Source organism: Aplidium turbinatum, chromosome 12, assembly GCF_918807975.1.
Source record: "Aplidium turbinatum chromosome 12, kaAplTurb1.1, whole genome shotgun sequence".
Classification (NCBI taxonomy): Eukaryota; Metazoa; Chordata; class Ascidiacea; order Aplousobranchia; family Polyclinidae; genus Aplidium; species Aplidium turbinatum.
Window position 1 is genome coordinate 12,911,255 of NC_137483.1, and position 12,576 is coordinate 12,923,830.

General features: G+C 37.5%; 1 protein-coding gene across 1 annotated transcript; it reads left to right on the forward strand.

Annotated features, from left to right (window-relative positions):
• Positions 1-288: 288 nt before the first annotated feature.
• Positions 289-11,503, forward strand: LOC145780910 (tRNA (uracil-5-)-methyltransferase homolog A-like). Its single transcript, XM_082592569.1, has 11 exons — positions 289-753; positions 3,416-3,551; positions 3,801-3,946; positions 5,811-5,947; positions 6,413-6,579; positions 6,853-7,060; positions 8,541-8,759; positions 9,331-9,568; positions 10,035-10,165; positions 10,461-10,549; positions 11,166-11,503. The coding sequence occupies exons 1-11, from the start codon at positions 366-368 to the stop codon at positions 11,401-11,403; spliced, it is 2,097 nt and encodes a 698-aa protein (XP_082448695.1). The 5' UTR covers positions 289-365; the 3' UTR covers positions 11,404-11,503.
• The last annotated feature ends 1,073 nt before the right edge of the window (positions 11,504-12,576 follow it).

Consider the following 12,576-nt stretch of genomic DNA (forward strand, 5'->3'; position numbering starts at 1 on the left):
TTGTTTTTACCGTAGGCCATGCATACATTTTACCAGCAATTTGCCTAAGGTATCTTATTTACAATTTCCTTAGAAAGTTGCTTGAATGTATCATTTTTCTGATTTTCTTTTACTCTTTGCATAATCTTTACCTATTTTTTTGTGGAAGTACCAGATCATATTGCATGGAATGAAAAACACGCAAGCTTGTATTGTGTTGGAATCATTTGTGTTGTATTGTTGATAGAATAGCATTTTTGTAGTTGACTAGCTATTTGGAAGCAAGTAAACGTACATAGACTTGGCATTAAAGTTTTCTTGAAATTAGGTCAGTGATAATAATTGTTAGGCCTACATATAATTTTGAAATTAATTTTTTACCTCCAATGGATATCATTAAGAAAACCAATGATGAACCTATGAAGTTAGATTCTGTCATTGAACATACCAAAGCTTTATCAGACAACTGCACTAGTGCTGATGTCATCGTCCAAACTATTGAAAAACAATCATCTACTCATGATTCTATTCCACTGGATCAAACTATTGCCACTGCAACTGAAGAACATGCAAACCTTAATTGTCAAGAAATGATTAACTCTGAAAACAATTTAAAAGAAAAAAAGGAAAATAAAACTGAAGTGATAGATCATGTCACAAATCAAATGCCAGTTAATGTTAAAGATGATGAATATGCGTACACAAAAACTGATCGATTTACATCCGAAGTCTTCAAAATAGAAATGGCAAATTTACCGCACATTTTTGGCTATGGTAAGTTGAAAATTCTTGATGTCCATAAATATCTTTTTGCAGATCTGGATGCATTGTGAATTGTGATGTAAATTTAGTCAAGTGCAAATGTTGCTTTTAATTGTTTGACATATCTCTCAATTACCATAACAGTATTAACAGTATCATAACATTTTAACTTATTTGCACCTTCATTGTTTTGATAATGTTGTAGTTTTTGTTGTCAGCCTAACAGAAGATACTCAGCCAGTTAAAAATCGTTTTTTAGCTGTAGTTGTGAGATTGACACCTGTCAGAACATTACTTACTTTCATATTTTAATAATGTTGGTACAGTAGAATTCGCCTATAACGGCACCTCTAGGGGATTTGCAAAAACTGACGTTATAGCCGAATTGACGTTATAGACGAACTACCGCAAACTATTCCACAACTGTCTTTTGATTAAACAAAGAGGTGTATAATCCAGTCAGGGTTACTTTGTACCACCAAACTGACAAAAGGCACGCAGAAAATACGGTAAACAAAGAAATTGTTTAAAAAAAAATAATCTACAGCGAAAGGTACAGGAAATTTGCGCAATACAGCTCGTTACATAAGCTACAGTAGTAGAGAAGTTCATTGTTTATTAGCAAAAAAAGGCATTGATCTTGAGCTGTTTCGGTTTTGACGCAATTGTAGAGCTGCTTTTTACACGTGATAGTTTTTCACGCGGGAAAAAAAAGTTAATTCAGTTAATTAGTTTATACACTACTGCACGTACAAGTACAACTGTTGCTTTGAGTTGTTTAAAGGTCAGCTGTAGAGCTGCTTTTTACATGTAATAGTTTTTCACTCGGGAAAAAAGTTAATTCCCTGCTGCGAATGACGTAGCAAAATAAAGGGAAAACATTTTGCACGCAGCAGCGCTAACTGGATTAAAAGACTGACCTTTCGTGGTGAAGGTGATGGCTTAAAATGACGTTATAAATAAACAAAAGACGTTTGGGGACCAATAAAGGGTGCTGTTACATGCGAATTGACGTTATAGGCGATGCTGTTGTAGCCGAACTACAATGTACGTAAAAGATAGGAATTCTGCCGGGACTGAGCGAAATGTGATGTAATAGGCGAATTGATGTTATAAACGAAGCCGTTATAGGCGAATTCTACTGTAATATCATATTTTATTTTGTGATTGTGACAGTATATACACAGGCCTCGAAATTCCTTTTTGTTGACGGCGGACAAACGTGTCCGATCTGAGCAGCTATCTCGGCGGACAAATTAAGTCTCACGGCGGACACACCAATTTTAGCGTCGATCGTCATGCTTAATCACTTTATTTTGATAATTCTTCACCATTTGAGAACTATAGCGACAGTTTAGAAGGCTTTTTAAAATTTCAGCGAAGTCACTCTGAAAGACTTTCATCAGACCAACGACGTGCGCTTGAAGAGTCAAAACGCCGTGTAGCTGCTTGATACGCCGCACGACTGATTAACTTCCACCGAACGAGGTCGTGTGGCTTCTTGCGTCACAATGCTCTGGGCACGAGTCGGAAGACTTCTACACTAACGCTACTATTTTCTGCTGTGCAAACTGCAAAGTTTTACTAGGCTTTTTTCTTTAGGTTTATTTTTGCGTGTCATGTGAGTGAAAGTAAATTTACCCTGGGCCTTTTCTTTCTTACTGTAATACCAAAACTTAACAAATTTTGTAACCAACCTTGCCTTATCAATATTACTCGGAGATTAAAGCCAGACATTGTGACGTAAGACTTGAGCTAAGTTGCACGTGATTAGTGTAAAAGTATAGTTACGCCCATCTATTCTTGGTGAAAAATTTGCTTAATTGTTACGCTTATTCAATGTCATCAATCGTTAAAGCAACGTATAAATTGTAAGTTTTCGTGCATGAATGGAAGCTAAGGGATACAGTATTCACATTTTGTAGATGCGCGGGAAATTATATTCTTGCAACAATTGTTCGTGCCATGCAATGACGATTTGTATCGCTAGTTCCTGTGTTATTTCTCGGCTGACAAATATGACCGATCTAGATGGCACTTCCCGCGAATATCACAGCATGTGGACATGTCCGATGCTGACATGTTCGAGTTTCGAGGCCTGATATAGAACAGTGCGACACAGATATAACATAATAGGAAGCAGCAAAGGGGCATATACTCATGAAGTTAGCTGCTCCTGTTACTTTTGCATGCTATTATATTTCTTGCCAAGCCACATGCCCTACAGTGGTGTTGAGCTGATGTCCTTTTGAATCACACGCAACATGTTTACACACTCAGCCAGCCAGCTGAATATTATAAATAGTTAAACAGTTTAAGTGTTAAAGATTTATACCACAACGTTTATGTAGACAAAAAATACAATATATAAGTCTGATCACTGTTGGAGCAAGATTTTTCTGCATTCAAATTTGTGTGTTTGAATGTGTCCTGTAATCAATCACACAATCGCCTCATGAAATGATTATACAGTATAATCAATAAACATAGTCTTGGAAGCTATGGATATTTGTGTGTGTACAACTGTACGACACGCATGATATGGCTATAGTTTTTATGTTTGTTTTACCACTTCAATTTTTATTGAATAGTAGTAAAGTTAAATGGCATTGCTTCCAATATTTCTGAGTTTACAATTCATACAATTTATACCGTAGGTTATTTTTGTCATCAGGAGAGTGCAAAAAGTTGTTGTCCAGAAAACTGAAGTTGAAACCACACAAGATCAATGTTGTGAGACACATACAAAAAGCGTATGTTACTTTTAAGAATGAAGAAGACAAGCAAGAAGCCTTGCAAAAGTTATCTTCGTGAGTGATTTATTTATTGTTCATCAATTTTTGCAGCTCTTGTACAGCTTTGGTTAAATTTATGTTTTTAAAGAAAAGTAATCTAAAGAAAATGCTAAAGAATCATGAAAATTAGCAGATGTGCCACACTCCCAAATTACATGCATGTGTGGTATGATGTATATACTTAGATTACAAACAAAGTCTATTTAGTAATTAGTTGCTTAATTTGATATAATTGTGTGTGTATTATAAAGACCTGTTATACAGGTTTGAATACAAAGGTAAAAAGATTTCCGTCAAGAATGCCAAACCAAAAGCAGATGCGATGGCAGTTAAAAGGAGACACACCACTCCAGATGAATATTCAGATGTTAAACGCAAACTGTGTGAAAACGACAATTTAACTAGTGAAGGTAATTTACTTCTGGGTGAAATTTTTAAAGCCTTGAATCACAGTTGAACATAACTCAACCAACTCGCTTTTGCAACTAACCACATGAATTTTCTAAATAAACAGAAGCTGTCACTGGATTTAAGAAATCATTGAATCTTTTTTCCCCGCATTGGGCCATTTCATAGTAGTATATGCCTGCATTGTCTGAGTATGGTTAGCTTTAAGCTATATGCAATTAACTGATTTCATCTGTATATCTTATCGTGTGTGTTGTATCCAGACTTTCGCCTGATGGTTGAAGATTTAGATTAGGTGGACGGAAAGACGAGGAAGTCAATCTTCGTGTTCACCTTCAGGCATGTCTTTAAATGTCAAAGACATAGCCACATGCTCTTGAGCAGGGGTCACCAAACTACGGCCCGCGGGCCGAAACCTGCTCGCAAACTGATTTCATCCGGCCCGCCACGTGTTGCGGAATTAACAGCTGCACTACAACTGTTAAGGAAAAAAGTTACCAAACTTTTTGTAAAAGACTGACGTTGCTGTTTACCATTAGGCCACCACAAATGGGGACAGCCTAGGCCAAATTTGGAAAGATGTAATGTTTTTTGTAGTGTATCACAGCAGAGGATAACTTTTCCAGCAACCTTTCGATTTTCATCACTACTTTGCTATTCTACCGCTGACTTTGTTATTTATTGTGCTCAATTCAAGTCAATGGAGATTCTAAATAGTTGTATATCTTTTTGCAATTTGCGTCCGGCCCGCAGCTGTTGATCTCGCAGCAATCCGGCCCTCAGAGAAAAATGTTTGGTGATCCCTGCTCTTGAGTGTTGTCGAACCGGCGCCCTTTTCAGTGTCGAGCCAGGGTTCTCACCACTCGGCTATGTAGTTGATGTGATATCACTTAAAACAGCATACATGTGATTAGGCATTGTCCATTGCTAAAATTGTTTTTGTTCTCGTTGAATTATTTACCGTATTTATCCGTGTCCTGGCAATCCTGAGAAGAACGGAAAGGTCAATGGTGAGAGCAATGTGTGGGGTGAAAACGAGAAGGGAAAAAAGGACTGAAGAATTGTTGGATATGCTAGAGATGAGAGAGACCATAGACCAAATGGCAAGGGCAAATGGAGTAAGATGGTATGGACATGTGATAAGGAGGGAGGAAGGAAGTTTTCTTAGAAAGGCACTAGATCTAAAGGTGGATGGGAAGAGGAAACGCGGTCGTCCAAGAAGAACGTGGAAACAACAAGTGAAGGAGGAATTTAAAAAAGTCGGACTGAAGGAGGAAGATGTAAGGGACAGGGTGAAATGGAGAAGAGGGATAAAAACAATTGCTGCGCGGAAACAATCGGCCACCCCCACTAGTGGGGAACAAACCGACGATGGATTATGATGATGATGATGATGATCCGTGTATAAGTTGCAAAATTTTGCACCAAATCTTGCCCAAAAAAGTTGGGGTGCGACTTATACACGAGGGTGCGACTTATACACGAGGGTGCGACTTATACACAAGGTTCTGAACTTCTGACAAACGAATGCTACAGATCGCGCGTTAGCGCTGCTATTAAGCATTTGTATTTTGCGTGCGAGGATTGCATTTGCGAGCATCGCATTGCGAGCCCCAAGAACAATGGGACAAACTATTTGGCATCAGTGAAGATGAAAACGAGTTTGAAGGCTTTTAAAATTTTGATTGTTGTTTTTCAATAAAATTTGCTAAAAAAATTTTGTACCAATATATGGCCAAATTTTGGGGTGCGACTTATACACGAATGCGACTTATACACGGATAAATACGGTAGGTAGTGCAGATTTGATGTATCTTATAAAATAGAATGTAGATAGTGCAACATTAAGATAAGAATCTATTACAGAGGTCCTGAAAAACTCTGTGATACCGTGGTGGAAGAAAACTTACGATGAACAGGTGGAAGAAAAGTATAAAATCATGTGCGAAAGCTTATCAGAGTTACGTAAACGAATCTCTGCCATTGATCATTTAGACAAAGAGGTGATTTTTGAAAAGCATGCAATTTTTAGCGACTGATTAAGGGAATTGTCATCCTTTTCCAGGTGCGAGTTTTTTTAAGTTAAAATTTTTATAAGGTTTGAGATGGAGAAAACTGCGTTTGTATGGACACGTGCAATGTATGGAAAAAGTCGCGTGGCCGACATCAGACAACGCCATCAGACAAAGTGGACATGCGTTGGCGTCCAACCTCGCAATACTGGGAAAAAGACGTTAAATCATATAGATAGATGAGAAAAATATCAAAATCAGAAACGTAGTGATTCTTACCATAAAGAACTTGCCATACAAGTGATGCATAGTTTAAACCGTTTTGTTTTGTCACTCATGAACGTCAGTTCTAGCACTGTAACATAGCGACAATGGTAACTGAGAAATTACGTAATCCCAAGTTTGTACTTGTGTTGTATATTTATCATAATTTATGCATCTAGTGATAAATTTCAGGTATTTGTTTGGCTCATGCAGCAAAAGAAAGAGTCTGGACTTTGCTGTCCAACAAAGCCAGTGTTGCCATCACCAATTATATCAGGATATCGAAATAAATGTGGCTTTACTGTGGGGAAGAACGTCAACGGAGACACCGAGGTTGGATTCAGATTAGGAAAGTACAGGTAATTACAGCTTTTGTTTTCTAATTTTGTGTCTGTGCTCAACGCATTGTTTTTATTACAGAGATATAGATACAAGCGACCTGTGATAGCTTAATGCTGCGGGCTCGCTGTGGTAATAGTAGTTTGTCACTAGTTTTTGGAACACACTTTCCTAGACATGTGCAATGATGAGAGTATCCATAATAAAACAGATTGTAAAATTTTTGCAATCTGGTCTGAGTATTCTTAATTTTTGACTTCACCACGTTCTCAATTGGCGATTTTTCTGTTCAGAGAACAAATGTGCTCAGTAGCTCCCCCCACCTGCTTGGTACACGTTTCCGACGGCATGAAGAAAATCGCGTCTTGTTTCGCTGACTACGTTCGCCAATCTAAGCTGGTCGTCTACGACAAGCAGACCCATCAAGGACATTGGAGGCAAATGACTGTTCGGATGACAAGAAACAACAACGCAATGGCGACGATTGCAATGTGTAACCAGGTAGATAAGAAAATAATTGTTTAAATATTGATAAAATAAATACAAGGTAAAATTTAAGATCACCCATCGAAGATTTGAGATCATCCATTTAATATCATCTACGATCAGTGTGAGATTAAAGTTCGATTTATTATTATTACCGTACAAGTATAGGCAATGTAGATTAGTTTAGGTTAACAATGATCTGCTGCAAATGGTTCACTTGGAATTTACTTTTTAACATTTGCTGCATTTATTGTGTAACAGTCTTTAGTTTATTAAAGTAACTTGCGTTCTTCTGGTAACTATAGGTTACCTCCTGATGTTAAAGATGATACCTAGCTTTTATTACCTACGTTTCGTCAGTCAGCACGACTGACTTCATCAAGGGGGCTAAAACAAGTAAACACAACCTGTTCAGCAACGTCTTTAGTTCAGTTGTGTTTGTTGATTCTTTTAGCGCTTTTATTTTTCAACGTAATTTTTGTACCTGTCTATAGTGTCTATGCCAGGGGTTCTTAACCAGGGGTACGTGTACCCCTTGGGGGTACAAAGCACCAAAGCAAGGGGTACGACATGCAGTGTGAAATTATACGCTATTTAGGCATATGTGTGAAGAATGCGTAACAAGCAACTTTTGTATATGTCTATATACTGGAGAGGTTTCTACTTCTCAGTGATGGATGCAAAACCCATTTATTTTTAGCCTACATTTTATGGATGATAATGACCAAATGAAAGACTATCGTACCGTATTGAAATGAAAGCTAGTAGTAAAAGCAAAATGGAGTTTGATCCAATGCAGTTGGATGCCTTCTGGTGTGCGCAATTCAACACATTTCCCCAGTTAGCAAAAAAGCTTTAGAAATCATTGTGGCTTTTGCGACAACCTACCCATGTGAAACTTGGTTCTTAACTCTTGTAAACATCAAAACTAAGTCGGGCAATCGTTTGGATCCAAGAGACGATATGCGTGTGTGTGTGTCTATCTCAAAGAAAGAACCTCGTTTCAACATGATCATTGACGAAAAGCAGCAACAAAATAGCCATTCGTCGATTAACTGATAAATATTGTTGAACTTACAAGACTGTTTTTAATGCATACATTCAACACGTAAGTTATAAATACACTGAGTTTAATTCCTATTATTACAATTGTATTTACTTCCATCGGCCATTATAGATAGGGGGTACGAGAAAATTTTATGAAAGCTCAAAGGGTACGAGCGCTAAAAAGGTTAAGAAACACTGGTCTATGCTGTATATTTTCTTCGTTAGTCTCATTATCTCTCATACACTTCTCGTATACCAATTTTTCCGATTGATTAAGTAAATAGTCCAAAAATTCAGCCATACATGTCCATGAAGGCTGGGTTCGGCAAATATTTCCAAGTAAAGTGTATAGGATACCAAACCGAAGGAATGTTTTGACTGGCAGTTCTTTTATGTTGATATTTTTCATCATATATATTAACTGCGCTTCCCGTGTGTTTTATTACAGGAATTGACAGAAGAAGAACTCGTTCGAGAAAAGGAAGCCATTAACAATCACTTCGTATCTAACGGCATCATCTTGGACACTTTGTTATTCCGAATTGTATCAAAAGACATTTTATCGAACGTTGAAGCCACGCCAGCTGTAATCATGCACGGGGAGGGGGTTATTTACGAGCAACTTTTTGATCTCAAAATAAGAATATCTCCCGATGCGTTCTTTCAGGTGAGAGACAATCAAACAATCGGTTGCCTTGTGCAATGTGCATGTTCGTTGTGTATACTTTGAAGCCCCTGTTCGTTTCCATCTCGTTATATAACATTGATCAGAGCAGTTGGATTATCCAAACTACGACTGATCTGTTCAATATATTTTTAATCGTCATAGCCATAATGCCATAATAGCTTACCATAAACATTAAACAATGTGAAGAAAATTGTTTGATTTTTGGTAATGAGCTGGCCATGTTTGGTATTAGTAACGATTTGAAGATCACAATTCTCATTTTAATGTTCTTTTGTACAGTCTAACTCTAAGACGAGATATGATTTTTCAAGTTTTATGAAGTGTCTTTTACACTTGCAGATTTGACTTTAAAGGTACATCTTAATAATGTTAATCAACTTTAACATTAACATTGTTGAAGTTACAACATTATGAACACTGGTTTCGAGCGCACTTCAGCGAGTGAATTTGAAACTGAATGTATAGTGTTTTTGCTGAAATCATCGATCAACCTAACTGTTGTTTTCTTACGTAATAAAAACAAGCAGAGATAACTTTCGCCTTTTTCTAGTGCAATTCGCAAGCGGCTGAGATCCTGTACAGCTGCGTTAAAGACATGGTTTTGAAAACGGTTGTAGATGGCACTGAGTTTTCTGACGCGACCGACTGCAAAGACGTTGTGTTGCTTGACGTTTGTTGTGGAACGGGAACCATCGGCTTATGTTTAGCTGGCTCTGTTAAACGCGTCATTGGAATTGATATCTGCGAAGAAGCCATTGAAGATGCAAAAATCAACGCTCAAATTAACGGTTGGTTTATGTTTTTGTTTTTGCTATCGGTCAAACTACAGCAGTAGACTATTATGAATAAAATAAACGTGCTAAAATTGTATCCAAAACTTTAAAAATAGCATTGTTCCTGATTTTGGAGGTCAGCCATAATACATTAACAGTTTTGTAATTGGCCGCGAATGGCATTCAGAGAAGTCAATCGTGCAAAAATATTCTCTATCATCCTGTGGAAATTAGTAATTTTCTAACTTGTTAAGTTGAGGCTTGTTGGTTAAAGAATCCGAGTCGACGAGGCAGCAACGAAATTGCTCTTCGTGCCAATCGTCAAACACGTCATTGGGTGTCCGATGCTTTTGGTGGGCGTCCAACCAGGAACGTTCTGATCTCGGACCGAACGCTCTAACCACCAACCAATATTCATTGATTACCTGAGACAGGATGAGGAATTCTGTGAAGAATTGATATGAACTCTTAATTTTGATAGATCTAACCAATGTCGAGTTTCGGTGCAATAAAGCGGAAGAAGAATTGCCGAACTTGATTCGTCACTTGTCGCATACTACAAACAACATAGTGGCCGTTGTTGACCCCCCGAGGTGTGGTCTCCACCAAAAGGTATCACTTTTCATAAACTGATTACTTCGCAGTGTTGTCTACAACAGTACATATTATAAAATGTTATTTGCACCTGCATCCATTTTAATTGTAGCGTTATAGATATTCATTGATCTTGGCGTACGCCTTGTAGGGTGTTGAAAAATTGTTGTAATATTAATTGTCTAACTTAGCATTTTGTTTTGAATAGTAGCAAATAGTTTGAGAGTCACCTAGTCCTTTTAGTAATAGGAAAGTTTAACTTTTATGCATTTTTCTGAAATTTGGGTAATACTAATATCAAATATAATTTCAGGTTATAAAAGCTATTCGAAATTGTTCGCTCATAAAGAAGTTGGTGTATGTGTCATGTAGTGTGGGCCAAGCCAAGAATAACTTCATAGAGTGAGTATTACTGGTTTTGCTTGACGAGGAAGTGAAGAATTTTGAGTCGTAAAACAATCAACCTGAACCACCTATAAGCTGATTCCAAATTAATGGTCCTTTGTTTAAATTAAGACTTCATTATTAGACTCTCTACCCAAGCTTTATCACTTCATTATTAAGTGGTAAGAATTGACTTAACAGTTAGTAACTAACAACTTTTAATGGCATTGCAAAGGATATTTACTTAGCAATAGAATATTTCCTTCAAGCACTTTATCCTGAACTTAAGTGCGAAGGTTGTGTCTGTTTGTTGCAAATAAGTTTCTCAATTCTAAAAGTGATATTAGAGAGGCACTAGCGTAAATCATGCTCTACATTAAGCCGTGATCGAAGTTTGCTTTTTATGTTTAACAGCGTTGAAAATCATTTTCAATCAACACATATTTTTCTTTAGTATAGGATGTTAAACAATACCGTAGCAACACATGAGAACTTAACTTTCATCCAAATATCCTTGTGAACCCCTGGGGTTTGCGAACCCCAGGTTAAGAACCCCTGCTTTAAACAAAACATTTTATCCACTTTTTTTCCGCAAAAAATCCAAAAGTAGATTTTAAGTTTTCTTTTTTTCCAGCTTATGTCGACCAGCTTCGAAGCGGTTAAATGGATTGCCATTCAAGCCAATACTCGCCCAACCTGTTGATTTGTTTCCACACACAGCACACTGTGAAGTGGTGTTGCTATTTCAACGCATAAGTGAAGATCTGCCTGTTATTGAAACAAAATTGAAGGACGAAGAAATGAGCTCTTCGTCTGTTGAACCTGATTTGAAAGAGGAGGCTGATATTGTTAACGCAACAGTATCTGAGTAAACTACTGACGATCGTGTTTTTAGTGTGGTTCAATGTCTGGGTATTTTGAATATGTATCTTCTCGGTGGATGTTGCTTACTCTAATAAATAACAATCAAGCGATTTCATACAAGTGTGAGGTTGATGGTGTGGTGAAGTAGGACAACTATTGACCGGTAATTTTCGAAAGGCAAGCATTGAGCTTATAGCATTGATGCTGTTGCGAAGTCTTGAACATGCAAGATCCTTCCAAACCCTTGGCGATAATTTACACGTCGCGATTGCTCAATTTGTGAGTTTGGTAGCGGGTCTATTAAACATGATAGATTACGTAAGACCTAGTAACAGCCGGAGCTTTACATTTCCAAAAAGAGCTGGAGGCCTGGAGCTGTAAATAAAATTCAGGTGGAGTTGGAGCCAGTTGTTTGATAGACAGCTCCAATTACTTTCATAAGATGTTATTGGCTGATTTAACGACAATCCATCAAAAAATTGATAATTGTTGTTCGTCTGCTATTTCGTAAGACTTTAAATTTAGGGTGATTATTGATCGAGGGCGACTATTAATCAGTGACGATCGGTGAGGGAAAGCAAGGTAAGCAGTGCTTACCTGAGCAAAAACTATGCAAAATATAATGACTGAATTCTAGGTTTAACTTCTTATTATTTTTATCACGTCTATTTTAACTTGAAAATTACTGTGTTCGTGACTAGAATTACTCGTAACGCTTGTGAGTAGTCTAAGTCCTCACCAAACTGCATGTCTTGCCTAGGGATGGGCAATTCAGAATAATTCACTATTCCAGAATTATTCCGGAATACTAAACCGAATCCAGAATACCGAATCCTATTAACTTCCAGGCTCCAGCAACACAAAAAGTAAAAAATCTCAGACACAAAAGCTACACAATCAAAGTAAACGTTTGTTGCAATGCAACACATTAAGGCATTCTAAATGACTTCCAGCCAAACAGGAGCAGTGTTGCCAGATGATGGAAGCCGCTTGGCAACAAAAAATAACTAAAATTTCACCAGATATTTAAAACATCCTAAACAGGCCCGGGGGCCAGGGAGGGCCTCGCCCCCCCTGAAAAAATTTCTCTCTCCTGGCAAAATCCCAACATTCTTGAGCAACAGCTACAATTATAATGATTTTGCCCAAAAACATTTTTTGCCCCCCCCCCCTAAAAAAAG

Bases quoted from the DNA above. Each gene is read 5' to 3' on its own strand.
- LOC145780910 (XM_082592569.1), top strand. From the start codon at position 366: ATGGATATCATTAAGAAAACCAATGATGAACCTATGAAGTTAGATTCT. The intron at 3,552-3,800 runs GTGAGTGATTTA...CCTGTTATACAG, and splicing joins GCCTTGCAAAAGTTATCTTC to GTTTGAATACAAAGGTAAAA. The intron at 8,760-9,330 runs GTGAGAGACAAT...GCCTTTTTCTAG, and splicing joins CTCCCGATGCGTTCTTTCAG to TGCAATTCGCAAGCGGCTGA.